The 24091-nt window shown below is 38.1% G+C and overlaps 1 protein-coding gene across 1 annotated transcript in view; it reads left to right on the top strand.

The window, feature by feature from the left end:
- mmp17a (matrix metallopeptidase 17a) overlaps positions 1-24091 on the top strand; it is a 61304-nt gene that overhangs the window by 13496 nt on the left and 23717 nt on the right. Inside the window, exons 2-3 of the mRNA XM_026297769.1 lie at positions 18230-18362; positions 19583-19718. Of these exons, the coding sequence (XP_026153554.1) occupies positions 18230-18362; positions 19583-19718 (269 nt within the window). The remainder of the gene's footprint in view (positions 1-18229; positions 18363-19582; positions 19719-24091) is intronic.

Here is a 24091-nt window from a genome sequence, read left to right as displayed (position 1 = left end):
ACTGCTCTTTGTGTGAATCCCCTCAGGAGTTCTCATAAAATATGGTTTGGTTCAGTGTTACTCAGAAATCCTCAATTCTCTGCCAGTTGTGAAAAGACAGACACCTTTGTTGCGTTACTGCCAGCTCCACACTGTGATGGGATTCATAATTCACAATTTACAAACTCACACATTCAAGCTTAGACGCATATAACAATGGGTTATACTCGGGTACCTCCTACTTACATGCTTAGGGTAGTCTACATTACATTATAAAAACAAATTTATTTTTGCAAGTAATATGTAAATGTAAATATGGAAATGCTTTTTTTTAGAAGTAAACTGCTGCACTGGTAGGGAACAAGATTTGTTTAATTGAATGTATTCCAGACCTGATGTTTTCCAGTAAAACACACTAAACCGCTACGCTTTAAAGCACTGGCTCATGGAAACATATTATGACTCTTGGATTGCAGTGACAAGGGCTTTATGACAGGCTTAAATAACTGTTTACAGTATGTATATGGTAGACTACACTTGGAATCAACTCATTTAAGTTAATTTATTGTGGTTTAAGAGCTGGATTCGTAATTACCAACATGGCAGAGCTTCCCTACCAAGAAAAATGTCACACCATTCAGCAAGTCATCCAGTATCCCACCTGTTTACGTTCAAGTGACTTTATTATCGGACAAAGGAAGGAAATCAGGTAATATTATTATAGAGTCATAATGTTGATTTACTGAGGAAATCCAGGTAGACGAATGGGTCAACAAAACATATAGTTTACCACCATTCATTTCTCATTTTTAACTGATTGTTTATCTTTAAAAAGTATAATCTAAATTATGATCTTTCCCCAAACCTATCCAAGTTACTTTAAGTGCCAAACCATAATCAAATCGAAGCCATAGCATTATCACATCATAAAACATTTTTGTTTTTCAACAGTAATTTGTAATGTTTTTTTGGAAGGCACAGGCAGATTAAGTCCTCCTTCCAACAGAGACATCATATCAGAAAATACCTCAATGTTAGTGTAATTACAAACAGCACATTTAGTTTAGTATAATGTGGACTGGTTATTGATTTCTTCAGTGGATTTGTGCTCATGCTAAAATCCTGCACACTTGCTCTGTACAACCTGTAGTGACCTCAGGTGATTCACAGACAACCAGCCTCACGCTCGTTATAGTCCTTCCCAGTCAGCACCCCTCAGTAGAAGGTAGATAGAATCTCTTACACCTGCTTTTGGCGGTAGGCTAGTGTGTCTCAGGTGGTAAGTTGAGTTATACTTTAGCAAGAACCGGAAAGGCTAATTGTTTCCCTGGAGCCATTACCATCAGTGTGTGCGACTGTGATATCGCAGGCGCTTTACCCTGCTCAGCATGAAAAACACCCTACAGTAAATTTGGTTTACTCATTATTTTATAGTAATGCTGCCTATGTGTCAACCCTGTGACTTTGGTTTGAAAATCAATGGACACATATTGTATGCTGCTGGTCCGTTTAACCACTGAGTCACTGTGTTCTGTGTCCAACTTGAGTCATTACATACATTACGATACATTAGTTTCTTTGTCAGTTACCTTCAGCTCTACTGCTTTTCAGATCAATTCCTTCTATTACCAACTCTCCTTAGGTCCCTCCATCCTTCTCTCTTTCACTGCTCCATATTTAAGAAGATTGAACCAATGGCATCTTCCATTAACCAGCAATATCTATAGAGGTCACTTAGTGTTGAAGATCTAGAAGAGAGTGGTACCAGATTTAAATCTTTCTCTCTTTCTCTTTTGCTATCTGTCGGTCTCTCTCTTTTTCTTTCCTAAACAGGAGCTCTCTGTAGAACCAGCTGTCTCTAAGCCAGGGATTAAGTGATTCACTTACCAGCCGCATTTTAATCCATGCTGTCACACTCTCGCTCTCACACACTTACTTTGTCGCTTCACGTGGGTCCACGAAATTGAATTATATTTGAATTTGATCCGAGAGTTTGATATATGTAATTAAACATTGACATTCGGCAGTGAGTGGAAATTCGGTGTTAAAGCAAGCACATCCAGCAGAATGTATCCTTACAACAAATCAGCCATGTGTTCCATTATAAGCACATTAGATGGAAGTACTTGTCTAATGAGGTGATTGAGTGCTTCAGCAGACTGGGGTGTGTGCCATCTGCTTGCAGCATGGTGCCTATTATTATTATTATTATATGTGACTCCTTGGTTGTCTTTATTTCTTTAGAAGCAATCCTGATCATGAATTAATTGTTTAGGTTATTTATAGAAAATGGTAAAATTATTTGCGTTTAATTGAGTGTCTTTACCATGGTCTCTGGACAAAAATTGTCTCTGTGAAGAGGAAGATATTCATTCAGACACTGACTCACACTGATTCTGGTGCCAACCTTGGCTTCCAGTGTTTTGATACTCCTGCTTACTCATTGTTTCTTTGTATGGTTGTTGTAACACTATGACATGTGCTTTTCACTGATTCAATGAATGTGCCATCCTGCGTGGCTCTTGATTTTCTGAGCTGTCTCAAGGATAATATATTACTAAACCCAGCTCTTTTGGTCTGGAGAATATAATGCAGAAAAAGGGAAAAAAGAAAGAATGAAGATGTTCTTAACTGGAGCAAATACAGATTTCATGTGGTCTTTGGTATCTTCTTCAGATGTCACATATAGCAGCAGTCAACTTTGCTGCACCACAAGGTTGTTTACCTCTGCTTCCCCATGTACTCTCCTGATATGTCAAGTCTGGCAAGGTTAGCAAGTGATACAGACCCACTGGCCTTACAGATGTAAGGTGTTGATATGGTGCTCTGGGAAAAAGAAAACTTACTGATCAACACTTAAAACCCTTGACCTGAGGACTGACTTCTCTGAAAACGCTCACCTCGTCTTTTCCTTTAACTCAGCATTACCATGGTGAATGTAGCAAATTCCTTCTTATTCCTAGAAATCAACATTTTTAGCTCTCTCTTATGGGAGGAATCCAGTCAAGCATCTCTGTTAATTTTCTTGTGTGTACCATCACTGTTTCTCACTACCTGTATACATGCAGCAAGGATTAATGACAGTGTGTACTGTTGCAAAGAGGCTAACTGGCCAGCAACTAGTCTCAACTGAGAATCTGTGTGGCAGCTGAGCCAACTAATAAGGAAGAAAGTGCTCAGCTGACCCTTCCCACCCAGGAAACCATCTGTTTCTGAAGCCCCCTGAGGAAAATGATACTGTTCTAACTCGGCCAGCAATATCTACCACATCAACGCCTCCATATCTAGAGTGGTCTCTCAGCTCTCTTAGCTCCGCATGTCGAGTAAGATGAAATTAATTCATATCAACGCAAATATCAGTCAAGATTAACTTGTTAATTTCATCTCTTATACATGGATCTGCAGAAGTGATACTTTACTGTTCAAACCTGCATGAATTGTTTTATTGAATATTAATTTTGTTCCAAACTATTTCTGCATGTATACCTTTCATTGGTACAAACTGATTCATGATCTACTATTACCAAGCTTTTAGATGATATCTTCTCTCATGTAGTACCACTATATCAATAAGAAACTCACCAGAACACAAGTTAAGCAAAATTTTTTTTCAGTGGTTTGTAATTGTGTAAGCATTAGTTGATCTGAGCATAATGTGTGTGTGTGTGTGTGTGTGTGCATGTGTGTGTGTTTGTGTGTGACCCCACCGACACACGCACACACACAATAAGCTGAGCTGCCCCCATATTTTCATTATTATCCTTCCTCTATTTTCCATTTTACTAGAAGCCGCAGACTGTGCACATTCCTTTTGTAGTGTCAGTAATGATTTGCTCTCTGGTGTCCACTTGTAAAAGGACCTAAGAGTGTATATGTATCATTGCCGATGTTGACATTTTATTAGATAATAACTGCAATATATCACATTTGGACTGTGAGAGCAATACGAGCTCTAGGGCTACTGTAATTGTATAAGTTTGTGTGTATAAACTGGGCCTTCTCTGTACATTCATCCCAGTGTAATGTTTGCTTCATGTGGGTAAGTGCACTTAATGAAAGTATCCACCCAACCTATTTGTGTTCCAGCAAACACATTATCAGGGGTTCTGTATGTAAATTCAGAAAGTAATAGGTTGGTAGTGTTGCAGTCCACCTACATGGGGAGGAAATGTTTTATGTATTTATTTATTTAGTGAAGTTTGATATTCATGCCTATTTTCACAGATAAAAACTATATAGCACAGTGGCAGAATAAGTGGCCAGTGGTCTTCATGCATTTACATAAAACATGAAGGAAAAGGGTGAAAAATAATAAAACTGTGAAACATGTGGAGATGCCCTCTTATGAGCTCTCTACATCTGAAACTCTTAATGTGCTGAACAATTTCCAATTAGCTTCTCTAAACACCATGGTAAGCCCAGATAATAGCAGCAGATGTTAGTATCACATCGATACTAACAAACCTGACCGCTGAATTTGGCAAGTGACAAAAAACTAGACTACTGTCTCTGAAAAGAATGTTTCCCAAGTAAAAGGAATAATAAAACATTTTGTTTCATCAGATTGCCATCTCAATTAAAAAGTGACATTAAAGCTCCAGAAAAGCACCAGCCATGAAAAGAAATCCTCACGCTGTTAGTGCAGCTGCAGCAGCTGGAGACTACAAAAAGAAATGAACTGATGAATAAAGAATTGCTTTGATTTCAAATTTTAATGTATATGTTTCGCAGCCAAGAGAGGAAAAGAGAAGGTCAGCACATCAGAAATGGTTGATGCACATTTGGTGAACTGAAGTAGCCCCCTCAAAGAAACTTAACACACTACACAACAACTAGACTTCAAAAATACTTTTAAAATAACTGCAAGAAGAAATCAAACTGGTTTGTCCACTTGGTTTGGATTTTACGTGTTCCCTTTAAAATTTGTTTATTATTTGTATTTGTAGTCCATTACCCATAATTCCTCTGTTGTGTTTGTCTCTTCAAAAGCTGGAAGTGCCTTGCCATCTGTACCCAGCACACTGTGTAACTCTCCTTTATACAGGCTACCTTTTTCAAATTCATATCAGACTATTTCGTGTTTAATTTTATTTTTTTTATCATCATTGCACAAGGCTTTGCCAGTACCATGTTACAGCATGTCGAATTGCCCACCATGCTGTCTTTTATTTTGTCGTTTTATTTATAAAGCTAGTGCATGTGCCTGGTTCTGTTTCAGAAACCTTAGCCATTGTGGAAATGGGCATACTGTATGTGCTCAAGCCCCATTTCCACTTCCATAGGTCACTGTAAATGGATATAGAAAGACCCTTAAACATGCATTTGCATATCAATACCTGTGCATGCTTCACCACTCATTAAACGTAGCAGTAGTGAGAACGGCAATTTTGTCACGTCTTTGAAGTTCTCTGACAGCTGTCATTACACATGACCATTACACACGGCTGTGGCTGTTTATAGCGCCATCATCATCACGCTGAGATGTCAGTAATCATTTTTGAATGTCTGAAAGATGGTTAACAATTAAATTATAGTACTCATACAGAAGCAAACTTTACTAACAGACTACACAGCTTTTAAGGTTAAAATCTAAAAGATCACTGAAGGGGAAATAAAGCTAACAGGTTTTTGCACTTCAGGTTGATCATCCTGATCAGAAAGAGGAGAGAACGATTTGAGAAATAAAGGTGAAGAATCTACGAGGGCATCTAAATATCTTGAACATCATGCCACTGTTTTTATATGGTATTTAAGAAAAACCTGATTACCAAAATGTTTTAGTCATAGTAATAATTTAGGATGGATGACTGAATGGTGAACCACTAAACTGTCATCAGCAACCAAAGTGAGCTTTCTAAAATATTTCTTATTCTATTTTAATCTTGCACATCGGCCACACACCTTGCTAAAGTGGACCTATGAAACATCAAGGGAAGGACTCGAGGAGAAGGAAGGATCCAAATGTGCAAAAGACAATGACAGGCCCTGACTGACGGTTTTCTGTGTGTCATTTGATGGATGATGCGGATTGACAGAGGGCAGTGCACAAAAATGATGTAACCCACTGTTTTAAAACTGTTTTACAAATCAAAAATCTTTAATGCACCTCCAGTAAATTGTGTCCAGTAATAGAACAGACAACTTCCTGTACCACCACAGCTTAGGTGGGTAATTTTAGGGATTCCCAATGTTAATGTGAACACTGCCCATTGCTTTTTAATAATTATACTTTATGGAGGTTAATCCACATGTTGAGTTCAAAAACATTTTGAATTGTATCTTACAGTGATAAGATACAGTGTGTGACACATGCATGTAGGAGACTTGATTATCATTACATACTCACGCTCAGCCTGTGCTATTTTAATACCTCACCGCAGTTATATTTGTAACACTCTTGATCTGCGTTAGCATGGTAGAAGTGACTTCAAATTACTAGGCAGGCAGTCGTGTCTTAAGATCTTGATCACTTCTCTTCTATGTGCTCACACCTGTTGAGCAATTGCCAGTTCAGTTTCTGTGGCTCAATGTTGTATCCTTTTTGTGCGTTTTCTCTGAAGCAGAAAAAAACTGCATTGGGAATGTTCTCATTAATTCCTGACCAAGGCAGAGAGTTCATCCATCTTTGCTAACCTTAAGTACTTTGAGACAATGGATGAATGGTGGGGTTTCCAATGTTCTTCTATCTCACTCATATTTTAGCCACGTGAAGGGCACAAGTGTGAGGACAGGTGGAAGGAGGCATAGTTGAAAGGATAACAAAGGAAGGGAAATGGAAAGTGATTAGAATAAATGAAAGTGTTGAATGTAAATAGTAGTTAAAGTTGCAGCAATTGATTTTTTTTTTTTTTTTTATGAGGTGAAAAGCTCCACAGCAAGCTGAGCATACAGCCACAATATCATCATTTTATAAAGTTGTGGTGAAAGTGTCCACAAACAATTTCCCATTTACACATCGAGCAGACAAAGAGCTACATTAGCATTCATTTGGAGTTCTGTTTCTGGCCACATGATGAATGTAAAGCAGATATTCACTGCTCAATATTCCTTCTCTGACTCCACCAGCTCTAAAGAAAAAATCTGGCACTTTATCTTGCTTTGGCTCACTTTGATTACCAGCTAGTTGCTAACATTGTTGAGTTTATCTGTTTGGTTTTTGTTTGTTTTTTTAAGAGGATATATAGGATTCTTACAAAGTTGTGTAAATATCAAAATATTGATTGTGTGTGCTCTAGGATTTTGGTATGTGGTGTAATAGCAGAAACAAATGAGAAAAAAAATTAAAATCAATACATGAACCCCAGCAATATTAGTCCAGTATTTGAGCAACATGAACAATATGTGCAGTATGGTTCTTCCAACCATCCTTAATCATTCTGTTTCTTACTTGCAAATGTGACTGTCCCTCAAACACGCGACTCCAAACAAAAAGGCAACATCTCTGATTAAGCACGACCTGCAGCCCAACATATGCTGTGGGTGCACTACACCCACATATTCACTCACCACACAGTATTGTCGTGTCTTATGTTACATTTAGAGCACAACTTCATGCAAACCGAAAATGTTGGTACTGTACAGGACATAAATTACTATAAAGATAATTATGAAGGATAAAGTGACTGTTATCAAGAACAGGCAAGAAATAAAAGCCTTTGTGAATTGTTGACCTTTACTTTTTCCAGACTTGGCCATGAATTAAAATGACCTCCATGAGAATAAGAGAGAAATGGAGAAGAGGGAGTTGAAGTTCAAGTTAGCCAATTTGTTATCATCTGCATTACAATTACAGCAATATATTTTTCACCTAGTGAAAAGCTTGTGCCATGGCTATTCTCAAGGACAACTTTCTTTAGAAGATATACGGTGCAATCTGAAGACTATGCACAGAAGTGTATTGGCTCCAGAAAATACAGTCACCATTTTCTCTATACCAGTCTATCTCACCTTGAATCTTGGCCAACCATTTTGCAATCTTAATTTCAGGGAGTGACATTATACATTTAGTGGTTAAAAATACACACCACATAGTAGATAAAAATAACACCATTAGTCTATTTAGGGTTGATTAGTGCTGACTCCCATCCTTGACCCTGTTGTTTGGCTATTACAAAGTGTAATTGCCTGTGTGGAGATTACAGTAAACGGTTTTGACCCATGTGAATATTTTTGATATTCCCCTCCATCTTCTTGCTGCACCAGAAACATATTGTCTATGTTGGTTTCTCTGAAAGCCAGGAAACTGTTTTATTAAAGGTGCAATTGAAAATAGAAACAATTTAGTGCCGTCTAGTTGTGAGGTGGCAGAATGCGACTTTCTGAGCACCCCCCCCCCCCCCCCCCCCCCCCCCCCCCACACACACACACACACACACACCCCACCAGTCCATTTCCACGCTCAATGGAGGGTACAGTGGCCGGCACCTTCAAAACAAAACATGATTCCCTGTCTAGAGCCAGTGTTTCGTTTATCTGCTCTGGGCTGATGTAGAAACATATTGTCCATTTCTGCTAATAGATCACTCTAAATATGACACATTGGACCTTTAAGACACACATATATAAACCTCAAATGCAATGCAATCCACCATCATATCCGTGCTTTACTTGAGGAAAACCTACTTCCTTATGCTATTTATTCCATCTGACAACAACCTGATAACTACCTCTGCATTCCTCATGAGTAAAAACTGAACTTGGGAAAACTGCCTTCCAGTATTTAGCACTATATAAATGGAATAAATTACAAAACACTTGAGTGTCATCCAGTTGGATGTCTTTGAAAAATGTTGGTTTTGAACATTTTTAAACATGTGTGTTTGTTTCTAGTGCTGACTGCATGAGCTTGTTTGTGAGAGGCTGTGATTTGCTGCGTGCCTTATCTCATGCCATACTGAAAGCTTTGAGATTTCAATGAGACTACTTGATTAAAAGGTTTCATGTACATTTAAACCTCAATTTCCTATAGGAATCACTATAGGAAAATGTGGGTTTAGAGAGCATCACAGTCAATAGGTAATGTTCTGGACCAATTTAAGTGTATGTATATATAGACTTTGTTCTCACTGTGCTTTTCCGAAGTCACATCAGCTGCTGAGTTATCAAATCCCTTTTGAAATATATTACTCACATATTCGATTTAACTCAGAAACACATAACATTTCAGAAGCTAATATAATTTCAACATCATAATGAACCATGCTCAATATCTTAATTTACTGCTAATTGTGCAGGGACTGTTGGATTTTTGATGACATGCCAAGGTCTTTTAAGACAGAAAATTCTTTCTTTTTAAGCATTTGACATTTTCAGACTTGGTAAAATGAATTTGTATGTAGTAAATTCTCCTACACATTGCAAGTTAACTGGAAATTGGCTGACTTTCTCTTTGAGGTCAGTGATGATATCTTGTTTTGTCAGTTTTTTTGGCACTAAGAAAGAGATCATCTTTACGCCACCGAGAAAGGTCCTTCACTTCAGCCTGTAAGCGTCCTTGTCGTAGATCAGACCAGTCATCTGTTGGGTATTATATCACAGATGTGGTCTGGCTCTCAAGTTGGCAGAAACTTTAGTTCTTCTTTCTGTGACTAGAGAATCTGGCTCTAGCAAGAAAGCAGGAAATCCTATTTGTTTGTTAGAAGTAATACAACAGGTGAGGGAAATCACAGAAGACAGATCATATCTAGGCGAAGTTTAATTATCACATACTGTTGCCTGGCAATCTAGCAGGAACGTTTTTTTCTTCTCAAACATACATGTCATCTGTAATTTCTTTCTCCAACTATTTCTTATATCCTGTTTTTTCCACCTGCTGGCTTTGTACTGGTTGAGACTAAATCCTTCATTTCTTCAGAAAATGGTGTTTGCTTTAAAAGTCTGCAATTGGTTTTGGCTCTTATGAGCTCCTTAGTCAAACACACGGGCTGTCATTGCCTGGCTGTTATATCATCCTACTGTAATGCTTTAAGTAAACAATTTTTCAGAATAAGCTGGTGATAGAAAATGGAGAGCTGCACCAAGTGCTTTTGGAGAATGATAGCATCTCTGCAGCTATTGCATACACTCCCAGGGTGTTATGGAGAGAAAGGGTTTAGAGAAATCTGCTTGGCTGAGAGCAGAGATTTTGTGTTGATTAATGTGACACAGAAGGGGCAGGCTTTTTTTTATAGACTTTTTGGTGGACTAGGGCATGTTTTTTGTTTTTTGATTGTTTGTTTTTGTTTTGTTTTCAAGACTACAGTAAACTGTTTTTTGAGTGAGACTGGATATTTGTTTTGATATCTGATATGTGCCATTTTGGGAAAAATACCATATTACATTTAGTATGTTACTGAGATTTGGGCTCGCATTTATCAAAGTGCTATAAGAAATTATTTAATTTAAGTAAAAGATGGATGAATGTAAGACATTTATAATATTTCTTGTTACTTACAAAATATGCTTAATGATTTAGGAGAGTCCTGGAAGTCTTTTAAAGTGATTTGTCCTAATTGGTTGTGTGTACATACACAGAGGTGAGCAGACCCCTTCTGAGACATGTCTTGGGATGACTGCAATTAAAACATTCGTCACCATAAGCACAACATACCAGTTAACTTTGTATTAATTTTTCTTCCCCTCCTCGACCCTCATCTGAGATGGTATCTAATCAGCGGTGGGTAGGGCAGGGAAACAAACAGGCCAGTTCCTCAAGGAACATGGGTTGCCCATCCCAGTGTTAGAGTCACCGTTGGTTCTTAGTCACCTCGCTGACAAAGGATCTTTCTTGCATGGTTATTCACTTTGGCAGAATCTAGGAAGAGACCTGGTGCTTCCCAACTTCAATTTTATAATTACTGAGACCACTGTGTTTTGGCAACACTACCATTCTTTTTATTTTTTATTTTTTTCATATTTGTAATGCAGTTGTAAAAATGACTAAAATGTGTTTTTGCTTGATAATTTTGGGTTGTTACTGGGGAGTAAATTGACATTTTATTCATATAAAATTAAATCTACAGCCCAAAAAAAGAATGCAATACTTTCTGAAAGGGATGTGTTTATAAAAGGGTTTGTATAAGATATTTTCTGGTCAAGTCCTAGTGAATATGAATCCTTTTCTGTCTTGTATTAGTGCTTCACTGCTCTATAACATTCTTGCAGACAGGAAAGTAAAAGCCTGCACTTCCCCTGAGGCATTAAAGAACAATGTAAACACTGAGGTGGTCACTGCTACTTCATCAGAGTTTGAGAGACAGTGAGGTCGCAGGGTTAAATGTCTCCCGATGACTCATTTCTTGTCAATAAGGTTGAGGTTGAAGGGATTTAGCAGCTGTTCATTGTGGAAACACAGAGGGAGGTTTTGTCCAATAGAGGAGCTCACAAGCAGGAGGCACAAAACAGACCAAGCTTTATATACAGACTGAAGGCAGTGTGAACTCTGACCTTCTGGAGAATTAGGAAAAGAGCTGGTCCCATCTGACAGGATGTGTTATATGATGTTGGGATGACAGTTTTTTAACAGGAGGATGAGGGAATATGGTTGAGTTAAATGCAGAATGTTCTGTCCACGCCATTTTTGCCTCCGCCTTTTTTTGTCTCAGCATCCACACTCTTTTTCTATTCTCTTTATGTTTTTTCATCTTTATGGCGAGTATCACTCTTATTTTTCATCTGAACATGACAGCATGCATGAAGCATTGCCCAAAGAGGCAGGGAGAAATGCTTGGAGTCCATGAAGAGAAACAGAGGTGAAAATGAGAAAACTGAGGTACTGTAGAAAAAGAAGTAAAGAAGGTAATGGAGAGATATGAAACGATGAAACAAATAAATATACTGTAGACATTTACCTGCTGTAGTCATTGTATAACGGGATTACAGTGACCAGGGCACTGCATTTCAAAGCAAACAAATTTTATTTCACACATAATGTAGCACGAAATAGAACAAACAAAACTTTGGATGATTTAATACCCACTTCAATACGCATTGGCAATTTGTATGAGTGTGAGCAAGAGGCTGAGAAGTACAGAGAATGTGTCCTGTATGCATGTGTATGTGTGAACTATTAAATTATAGCAGGACAAAAGTGAGAATATTGCTTGGATTGATTTTCAACTTCTATTATAAAGCAGTGTGTATAAAATACCAACTGGATATGTTGTTTACTGGAACTGAGTGCGCTGGAGTGGTATCAATGACTTCAGAGTTGTTATACCCAGATAACTTTTCATTCACTCTATGGCTTAGCATTTTCCTGTTTACACCTTATTGAGTGGTTATGTTTTATTCTGCTTTTGTTTTTTAGTGTGGTCAAAGAAGTCAAATAATTTTATGGCCTTTCATTCTGACTTTGTGATTCAAAAGGCAGATTCTAAGGTGGAATGAGTCCTGAGAATAATGAAGAGCCTATAATGTTATATGGCTGACACCTACACATTTTGGCTAAAACTGTTGTTCAGGCTCTTGAAGTAAGGTAACAATGAGCTTAAATGGCATGATGTAAAATGTATTATATCAAGATAAATCCCTTTGAGATGAAGCATCTTTTCAGTGGGGCATAAGACACAACACAAATGCATTTCAGGGTTTCTCCTACCCCTTCGGGTCTTTGACATTCAGATTTTGAGCCATTGAGTCATAAAATGTGGACGAATATTGTTTCGTACAGGTCTTTTCTGTTTGACCTGTGCTGTGCTGTTCCCTGTTCTGTACAGGGGTTCATGTTATGTATTCAAAATACAGTAGCGTTAATACTAAAAATTCAGTCAACCAAGTTCTCAAAGACACATTTGCTCAGTGCATGCTGTATGACTGTCACTGCGTGTTTGCAAGGTAGGTGCTCTGTTAGTCCCACACTATTGCGATACAATGTGGAGAAGTGCACAACCTACAATGCAGCAACATTGTAGAAGGTGTTTTATAGCCACTCTGTGAAAATCAGGGTGTAATTGAAAGTGTACCTTCTTAGTGAGGCAGTGAGCTACGCTAAATGCCTGAAAAATATAATGTTACATAATCATTATCATTATCAGTGAATAGTTTTCTATGTTTCTCTTCACTGTCTGTTTGCTTTCATTGCTTTTGCCAATCCCTTTGAATTCTTTGTAATAACTCATTACCTTCCAACTAAACTAGTGGATTGTATGAGACATTAAGGAAGACATATTGCAACATCAAGAATGTTTTGTGTTTATCAATCCCTATAAAAATACTATTTCAATATAGTTTATAGCTATATTTCAAAGCATTTTTTTCAATGCATTGATTCTGTGTGCATTTATGTCTTCTACATTCTTTTGTCTGCACCCTGTTGTTACACAGTTCTGTGCTGCTTCGTTTCTAAATTAAAACTAGGAGAAGCTCAAAGCATCTCATTAACAAACAGATACAAGTTTTACAAAAGCGGCAATACGTTAGGCAACCTATTCAAAGCACACGGCTCAATGAATGCAGCTTGAGTTTACATTTTTGCATTGTTTATTTTATTGTAATTGAAATTCAACCAGTTTCCACATACTGGGTCTCTCTACTATGCAAGTAATGCTCCCATGCAGTATGTATTCCCCATGATGTGTTCCACTTGGCATCCATCCCTAGCACCTCTGTCACTCACTCACTGTCTTTGTTCTTGTCTAACATCTACTCTCTCTTTTGTCCACCTGACTCCTTGACCAGGGAGTGATAAGAAAGACCAGCTGACAAGATCTGCTTTACGTTCCTGTCTCTCAACTGTCCCTGCTAACTCTCTCTTCAATCTGCCCTTTTTCCACTCTTTCTTTTCTCTTTCTCCTGTGCCTTTTATAGGAGACTCATTCAAATCATATCCACTGACTGACCCCCTGTCAGGATATGCCGGCGCAACACTGAGTCAGTGTGGTAGATGAAGAAAGAGGGAGAGAGATTGCAAGGGATGAATCTGAGCATGAAGTAGACAGAGGGCTGAGGCAAAAACAAAAAGATGGATTTGACTTTCTGCGTTATTATTTTTAGGATGATTTTTACCTCACCTTATTCAGCCCAGCACTGCAACTGTGAGAATAACACTGGGGCAAAAACAAAATAGCCAGCAGAAACAAATATAACAAATTAAATTACTGTGTGAGACCAAATCAGTGATAGATTAATATTTCAGTTAAATAAACATGTTTCAGTTATAGGGCTGCAGTCCAGTGAAAGAACTGATTTGTTCTCCATGATGAATGTATAATAAATAGGCTTCCACTTCTCACTCTTTCTTCGGAAAAGATTTTAGGTTATTATTTTCTGTGGGTCCTAGTCTAATAAATATTGTATTGTGTGATGCAAAATATAAACCAAGAAACACAATTTTTCCGTCCAACCAACCCAAGACTTTTCATTTCTTATAAAGAAACCTTTAAATGATAAAGCTTTACTGTCATCCCATGGGGGATGAATAAAGTATCTATCTATCATTGATCCACAGTAAAATATTAAGCCACCATTTTATAAACCTAAATGCTTACATTGTTATCAGTTCAATGAATTCTATGTTTTATATTTATATATCTAATATATGTAAATATGCCTTTTTATTACAGATACTCTGTTGGTGTTAAAAATGGCTGTTCAAAAGTTGGATGCCCCACCAGCTTGGTATCAGAGTGACCTGTCATTGTTTGAAAGCCCGTACAGTTTAACTATTTATAGGAAGGTCAGATGGAATAAGGCCAAATGGAAACATGGCACGTTGTATGTGCGCATATCTGGAGCTGTGTGTTTTTCTGGTTGGTGTTATTCAGGCAGCTCTTGTATGACTCATACATACACACTGGTTTGATGTTTACAAGGCTGAAGAAGCCCTTCTCATCAGAGATCTCCCTCTCTCTAACAGTGTCTGTCCATCTTCTCTCACCCTTTTCCCCCCCTGCCTATTTTGCATGAGTTATTTTATGGGATTAAACTCCAACGCACATACATGCTGTACGTTTTCACTTACCTTACCTTTCACTTACCTTGTGTTGTGTGTTTATGGACACACAACATAGTTGTTGTTCTGAGCTGTCAAGAGTCCCAAACTCTGTCATATATCTAAGTGTCAGGGCTGCATACTGCTGTTCAGAAAGGTGATTGTACAGACTGTACACAGCATCAGCACGTAGGAACAAGAGAGTGTGTCAGCAGGACAGTTAGAGGTCAGTAAAACTAATAACCACAGCAAATAATATAGTTTTAATTGTTTTCTTTTCTTTACCTACATTTCACTTACGTAGTGATGGGGATGAATGTAAAACAGAAATCTGTGAGCCTGTTGTTTGTGGGTACAATTTGGTTCTGCTCTACAATGTCTGAACAAGAAATGCAATCACAGAAGAGAAACCAAAACACGACAAAGAACAACAACAAGGGATTTGATTTTTCTGATAAAGAGCTCACTAAACTAGCAGCTGGCTTGGCAGGATGTGTTCTGAGCACATCTCATATGAGGTACAATAATATGGGAATGTTTCCTGTGTCTGTGTCTAAAAAATCCATGGTTACAGAAGACTGGAGTTTCAGCGGTCTGCATCAGCCCCCTCGTGCTACAGCTGATAATGGATTTAGAGAGAATAAACTCATATGGAGCAGTTTTAGTTCCTTCATCATATGTGGTCTATTGTGTCTCTGCACAGAACGGCGGTGTTTGCCCTAGCTTCACACTACCTTTGTCTTGTCTTGTCCTTTTCTTCAATTGTTGCAAATCATCTCAGCAGCACTGCTTTACAGTGCCTCACACTTGATCTGTGAATGAAGAAATTGACAGTGGTTCACACATGCTGCTTTCTGCTGCTGTGTGGCTTCATGCATGCTGTAGACTGCATTGTTTTAGATTGGCTGTCACTATATATACAAGTAAATACATATAGTGTAACAGTCAACAATGTTAGTTTTACATAAAGAGTTACACAAAAGGCACAATATATTCAAAAGCAGATCATCTGAAGTTTCACTTTTGTCTACATCATGTTTGTTTTTCATTTGCACACTATTTAAAATTTATTTCATTTTTAATTCTAAATCTTTAGTTTCCTCTTCAGTATGTCAGTGAATGCTTCACTGATACTATACTGTGCGTTATGAAAAGCACAGTAAATTACATACACATTTCAAATGTGCTACACATATTCACTTGGTCTTTTGTTTTTGTTTTTTGTTTTTTTTTGGTGCAAAACTGGCCAAGACAGCACTTTGGATTGATGAGGCATTAGTGGTTTCAACACCAACTAATGCCGAAAGGGCTCAGTTGTTTTCAAAAGGTCTACTAATGCATAAAAGCGTTGTGTACTAGTATATACAAATGTTTTTCTTTTTGCATTTGTGTAAAGCTGTGTCAGTTCTCTAGATGTGCAGACTCTACTACTAGTTGATGAGACACCTATGTTTTTTCTGGACTACAAAAAGTAAAAATATGTTCCATTTTGCAGTAGCATGGTGGTAAAGTCGAATCATCCTTCTACTAAAGTGTCATCAAGCTGATTCTTGAGCAAGATAGAGAATCTTTTGCTGCTGCAAGGTTGTTCTTGTGTATCTGGCCCTGTGCTTTGTGAACTGGGGAAAACTGGCATAAAAAATTTAATAGGGATCAATATTGTCACATATGGTAACACAGTTTTTATTTCCTGCACATTCTGCCCTAGGGTTCATTATGCTGACGTATCATTCAGCCCCTGAAGCTCTTGTCAGGTGGCTTTTGAACCCTTAAAATGCTCAGATTGAACCGCTAGCTCAGCACAGCCTGCCCCAGAATCCCAGTGCCTTTAACCCAGACCAACTGTGTCAGACTGAGCCTTTAATACTATTCCACCATCTGAATCAGCTGTTTTTATGCTTTCAGTTGTCTTACAACTACCACATTTTTTAAAACATTAATTTTTTTTTTTCATAATTTTTATGTATTTTCTCTAATATTTCCCCCAAACTTTCTACTCTTTTAACCATGTGATATGTGATTTTATAATTTCAGCACGTTCCAATCATAAACCTGTCCTCATCCACCTTTTATATGTAAGCCAGCGCGACCGCAGATACTAAAAGCACATCAGCACATAGACACTTAATTCATTTTGATAGTAAATGAAAAGTGGCCCGTCTCCATGACATTTTTCAGGACATTAAAACATAAGGTAGCGTGCATAAATACAGGCAGTTCTAATTTTATAGACATCAGAGGTGAAATATAATTTAGAGCTTGCTTGCACTGTGCTTACACTGACTAAGAATGTGCAACTGGTACATATTTGGGATATAAATAGAGGTTTTAAGACCTTCTCCATGATCATTAGAGAACATGCACATACTTATGGTACACAATGTAACACTCATACATATGTACCCATGAATAAACGATTACTTTTGTTTTGGTAAAGGCTTGTCATTTGTTGTCTTTGCTAGTTTTGTACATGAGGGTGAAATTTATTGTTTCTGTGCATCGTCTCTCATGCTGTAAAAAGAAACTTCACTGTAGAATGTGAGACATCTGGTTATAAAAAGCAAAACATTTTTTGAGTTTCTTTTCATCAGATCTAAAAATAAAAAATAAAAATGTTTCTTATAGACTAAGTTGTTATTCAGACTCTTTATGTAAACCTCTTTCAGAGTTGCTTTTCTGTTTTATAATCCTGCATGATACTTGGAGTTTGCCTGTCTGTTAAGCAAAGTCAAGGATGAGGGGGACAAATAACAGTCAACACACGAGTCTATACAAATAAAAGTTTTCCCAGTGCTATCAATAGAAAATGGTTGCTTATCGATCTGCCTCACTCATTTCTGGTATGTGCTGATCCAAAACACTTTATAAAAATAACCTAATTTGACTGGCTACCAGATCATGGAGAGGTGGAACTGAGATAGACAGAGAGAACAAGAGGCAGCAAACTAGAAACAGCAAGATAAGAAACGAAAGGTGTAAATAATAAAATTAGTTTTAGCTGCTTCAGTTTCAGGATCACATTATAGCCCTTTTAACACCAGGTGCATTTACCTTGTCATAACAAGAGAAGCATGAGTCTTAGTAATAAACTTAATTATGGATCTGTTCCATTTAAGTCCTGCTATACAATATATCTGCTGTGAAAAGGATCTTCATTTTTGTGCTGAGAAACTGTGGATTTATATATGATATCTGTACAAGCTGTTGCATACAGATCCAAATCTCTCACAAATCCTGAAGCTTTTAGGTGGCTAGACACACAGTTTCCACAGACAGTAAACATGAACAGGTGTCCGACCCTTGAAATGCCTGGGGTGACCTCTGTCTCTGTTTCCCCCTAAGGACTGGCTGAGCAAATTTGGCTACCTCCCCCCTCCTGACCCAGTGACTGGTCAGCTTCAGACCAAGGAGGCTCTGACCAAGGCCATCAAAGCCATGCAGAAGTTCGGAGGACTAAAGGAAACCGGAGTCTTAGGTATGTGGCTGTTTGTTTGACGGGAGCATGTGGAATAGATGGTCCTGTGGATGGATGAAGGCACAATGTGTGTGTGTTTCTGTGTGTTTATTACGTGACTACAGCATGTGAGAGCAAGAGAATGAGTTGTATTTTAATATGAAGTGTACTCTAGATATAACCTACAATATAATAGTCCAACCAAAAAAAACGAAGTATGGCTTTATAAACTCCCATCAAGTTGAATCAATATCATTCTGATGCAACAGTGATTGAACTTTAGAAAAGTAATATTTATTTCACTTCTTCTGTATTAGATTGCATAAGATTGCACAGATTTCTACACACTATGAGACACCTTGTTAGACATTAATCATGCTCTCTCACTCTCTTAGGCACACACACACACACACACAGTAGAATAACAGTATACTAAATGACTGTAGAATGTATAGAATAAAATAACAGTATGTTGATTACAGTAGTACACCTTCTGTTTTTCTACCTCACATAGTGTATACAAAATTTCTTACAGACTTTGTCAGTCTCACAAACATCGGTCTCTATCATCTGCACCACTTTAGAAGTTAGAAAGCATAAAACTGTGTGAATAATTTTAAGAAAGTGCAGTGGTGTGTAAGAAAGTATAATTTATGACCTGAACAGCAGTCTGTGTGTATATGTATAAGAGGGTACTTTGGAGAGCATGTATGATTTATGGTCCAAATGGTCTTTCGGAATCTCCAGCACATGCACATATGTATTAATGTGAATACACACAGTTTGAGTTACAGCTGCTGAAGCAGTCTTCTTGAAAAACACCTTAAACCAGCACAGGGCTGCAGCGGTAGGCCTCTCAGCAAGAAGATTCCAGGTTCAAAACCCACTCAGCATGGGACCTTTATGTGTAGGGTTTGCATGTTCTACCTGTTTCTGTGTGTAGTTTCTCCAGGTACTCCAACTTCCTTCCATGGTCAGAGAGATGCATGTTTGGCTAATTGGAGACTTTAAATGGCTCATAGATGTATGTCTCTATGTGTCAGTCCTGTGGTAGACAGCCATTGATAATGGGTGGATGGACTGACAGATTTTGATCTACGGTGGTGTTGGATCAGTTGTCTTTTACTGTACCTTTAAACAGCTGACAGAAAAATTCTGAACTCATATCTATGGAGCTGTTTAAATAAATATACTTCTATTATTTTTCATCACACTTACCTTTCCTTTCCTCTTCTCTTTAGACCAAGCCACACTGGGTCTAATGAAAACACCCAGATGTTCCCTACCAGACGTATCTGAGGCTGAGGTGACAATGGGTCGCAGGAAACGAAGCTCAAACCCTCAGAACAAATGGAATAAGAGACATCTCTCCTGGAGGTATGAAATCTACCAAGCTTACACTTTAAAAGAATAAAATGATCAGAATATCCAGGATCTGCAGATATTATTGAGCAGATTCAATCTCAGGTAGTCAAAATCGTTCACCTTTTACATCTGTAGCAAGCAGAATGCTGAAGGGTGCTGCACGTAGATGAGAGCACTGAGTCAGTGGAGTCAGAATGAGTTCTTATCCTGATCACATTGGTGCATTTTTGGCGCTGAGAGATGTCTTGCTGTTGCTTGGCAACCCACCTAATCTATTAGTCACTTGTATGTGTCCATGTTAGCTATAACTAGTGGTGGAAAGTACCTAAATCCATTTCCTCTAGTCCAGTTTTGAGGTACTGGTACGTAACATAGTTCTACTTTATGCACTATGCACATTAGTACATTACGAAAGGAAATATGGTGCGTTCTGCTGCTTTACCAATATTTTATCTTTATTACTACTTAATTACTGACCTGAAAGCTTCATCACCACTGATCATAACAATCAACAGCAGCTATGTTATAAATAATACTAATTAAAATCCTAGAATTTGAAAATTAAATCTTGAAGTCATCACATAAAGAATCAACTCTTTCTTTATATTTGATATTTGTTGTTTTATTATAATGTCGCACCTGAAATTGTGTTCAGTTCCTCCTACTAGGCCGGTGTGCGCAAAACACTAAAATTCAATGTATAATAAGTTACCAACAATTTTCTAAGTATTAGGTCTATTTAAATAATATATATCAGTGTTTCAGTATAAATCACTCTGTGCCTTATTAGACCAGATTATCTAAGCATCACCCAGTAATTCTGTTCAGTCCAACTGAGTACATCACATTGGTGCACTACATGGAGCTAGAAGTCATAAACCATCACATTTTCATTTTCTTCTCCATCTGTGCATCCCTTGATAGATCATATTAGGCTATTCTTCCTCAAGGTAAATCAATTCTGGCTCAGAGGAAGACCATTTTGTTTAAGTGCCATGCTGGTTAGAGACAGTAGCATACAGAGGAATAGGAAGACCTTCTCTCATCTCAGACAATATATAGAAAATAGAAACAAATCCCTGTTGGTCTGTATAAAATGTGTAAAGACTTTAAATACTTGTGAAAATTCAGTAATTCAGTCAGTTTTTGCACTTCCATAGGCATATGCAGTTCCACTCACAGACCAGAGTCGTAGTATAATTCCTGCTGAGGAAAGGCATCGTTACTGAGTGACCTGCAGTTTAAGCAGTACATGATAAAAGCAATAGGACCATGTTACGAGCAGCTGGACTGTCTATCAAGAGATACAGCTTAGTACTAGACGGTAGAGGAGGAGGCAGTGTAACATATGGTTGGCCTGTGCTGATTCAAACACGCCATCAGGGGCGATTCAACAAGTAGATTATCTAAGCTGGTGTGTCGACCAGTCTGTAGATGTTTGTACCCATGCACCATAAGTCAACAACCTGCACATCGTTACATTAGATACAAAAACACATGCACACCCAACTTATGCAAACATACAGAAAAAGACATGAGCTGTACATATGCACACATGCACAAAAAGGAACACACACTACACAATACAAATACACTTATGCTGACAAATCCCACATCATAGGTTTGGTTTCTCTGTCGTCTCTGGCTCCCTGCGGGTTAGAGGTTTTTGTAAAGGGTCAGTGCTTTTCAGTCAGATAGCCATCAGACACAAGTCAAGACAGCCCACCACTTTTGAGGAGCTCACTGCTCTGATTGTCCATTCATGGCCAGTGAGATCTTGCTGATTTCGTACAGCAGTGTTGTTACTGATGATATGTCTGCCTTAAACTAACTTGTTCATCAAATACGAACTTATTAAAAATATTATATTGTACTGTAAATACACTGATAATAAGTGCCTGGCTATACACAGATATTTTTTGAGTTTTTTGCAACTTCAAAATTATGTTTTTTTTTTGTTTTTTTTTTTTTCTGTGTTTCATTGTCCCTGACAGCACTGGCCAGTCAAATTACCATAGCTGTGAATGGATTGCCTGGATTCCCCTTAAAATGGATGTCACATGTCATGTTGTTGGTGATCTCTTTAATTCTAGTGCCAATATAAGGTCAGAAATTTAATTAGTGCAATACTTATGACAAAATACTGCCCAACTAATGACATCTCAGCTCTGTTTTCTGTTTAGTGCTAATTAGAAAATTAGCATGCAGCTGAGCTAAGATGGTGAACCAACATTATACTTGCTAAACATCAGCATATTAGCTTTGTGAGTGTGAACATGTTTGCATGCTGATATCAACACCTAGCAAGTTCAGCTGTGCCTCCAGATTACTGTTGACAATCAGGTAACAGTTGACTTGTGGTTTGCAGTAGATTTTAGTCGCAAATGCTTGTACACACCCTGACAGCTGGTCAGTTGACCAGTCATAGTTGATTTTATCACCAAGTCTACCTCTTTAAGTTTATATTCAGTGTTCTGTTGTTTTTTTTCCCCCCCTCAGAATTGTGAGTGGTTAAATTGCAACATCTCATTTTATTAGGGTGTTGCTTTGCCACAAACTGCAGTCTGTACCTGACAGCAGGAACACACTACAACAGACAGGTGAAAATCTCAGCTGTGCCATCAGAAGATGTGATGACGGTGTCAGTAATGAAAGTGCGTTTGATTTGTGCAGTGTATACAGAGTGCTTCAGCTGAAATGAAGAAGATGTTAGTTCTGTAAACACAGAAAGATGCTATTAGCGGGATGGGGTGTCTTGTTTTGCTTGTCTTGCTGACCTTTCTCATTTCCAGACATATGAACCTGTGTCCTAAATCCTTAGAACCGGATCAAAACCTTAGGGAATTGACAGGTTTGCCAGTGCGTTGCTGCAGGATAGGACTCCAATGAGGTGACAGCTAAAGTGGCAAAAAAAAAACAAAAAAACTAGAATATACATGAAGTCATGACTAAGGTACAGTTAAAATGTAGCAGAGTAGAAATCACAGGTAGCAGTAAATTGTTTGGTGGACAAGTTCTGGTTACACAAGTATTTATGTACTTGAGTCTTAAAGTCTTAAAATTTATTTCGGCCAGACCAGCCTGCAGTTAGGGACACAGCCCAGATGGGCCCAAGCAGAGAAATGATGAACTGAGAAGACTAATAGCTCTAAGGTAAGATGGGGAAGGAAAGCAGGACGTTAGGGCACTGGAGGATTGAAGAAACAGGTCGATATGCAGGAACTCATAGCTGATAGGAAGGCTGTAGGAGCAAGAGGGAGTGAGGATGCTGCAGTAGTTACTGTACAAAAACAGAGCAGAAAATAAAGTACAGTTCAAACTGAGAAAAGATGGCTAACATGCAGAGGCATCATTTTTTCATTTACTTTACCAGTCCAGAGAAATCTGATTATCACTGTAGTTGGTTCACAAATGTTTACATTCTGACAGAGCAAAACATTGAAAGAGGTTTCTGTTTTGTGCAGCATGTTATCCATTTTGTAGTGATGAATGGTTCTTCTCAACAATATCATTAAACAGGATACTGATACCGGACAACTGTACTGAAGCCTGAATTACTTACACTGATATTTTAAGCCATGACATGGTTGAAATATTTTAGCTGTTAGATGGATTGGCACAAAACTTTGAACAGACATTTGTAATTCCCAGATGTATCTGGGATGTGTCCTAATAAGTTTGATGACTAGACATTTGTTGTCTTCCCTCAATGATTGGATGAATCACAATGAAACCAATGATAAGTTACTGCAGACATTCTGTTGTTTGGCAGTTCAGTAGGTCAGAATTGCAGTTTGTCAAATACATTGGTTTAATTACCATGTTGGCATGCTAATACATTAAAGTACTACGTTAGCATGCTGCATTAGCATTTAGTTCAATGTACTACTGCATCTAATTGCTGCCTAGCAAAGCTGCTAGCATGGCTCTAGTTTCTTATTCTTGTTAGAAGTATATTGGTGATGTTGACACTAAATCGTTAGCTGCAGAATCATCGTATATAAACCTACTTTCCCACAGATATTAGGCTGGTTCATCTGGTCAGCTTTAGTTTGGTAGTGTAAGCTTCTTCAGCATAAGGATTGCAGGAGTTTTTTGCAGCTGCAGACATAAAAGCTCAGACTGTAAAAGGGATGATTACAAAGGGATGAATCACTTGTCACCTGGAGCAGGATGGTTATAGCTTACCAATAACAAACCACCTGGTGACTTTATCCCAGTGTCATTGCTTTGTTGAAATAACTGGAGGTTTTCGGTCAGAGATACAGAAATTTCTGAGGTGTGGGGGGGGTTGGGTCAGGATCTGATTGCACTGGGGACTCTTGTAGGTCTCAACTAACGCGGAAAACCAGGTGAAAGCAATCCAGCATCAAACTGCATGAGTC

This window comes from Mastacembelus armatus, chromosome 12 (genome assembly GCF_900324485.2).
Source record: "Mastacembelus armatus chromosome 12, fMasArm1.2, whole genome shotgun sequence".
Lineage (NCBI taxonomy): Eukaryota > Metazoa > Chordata > Actinopteri > Synbranchiformes > Mastacembelidae > Mastacembelus > Mastacembelus armatus.
Note: the sequence above shows the minus strand (reverse complement) of the source record. Positions and strands in the feature narration are given on the sequence as shown.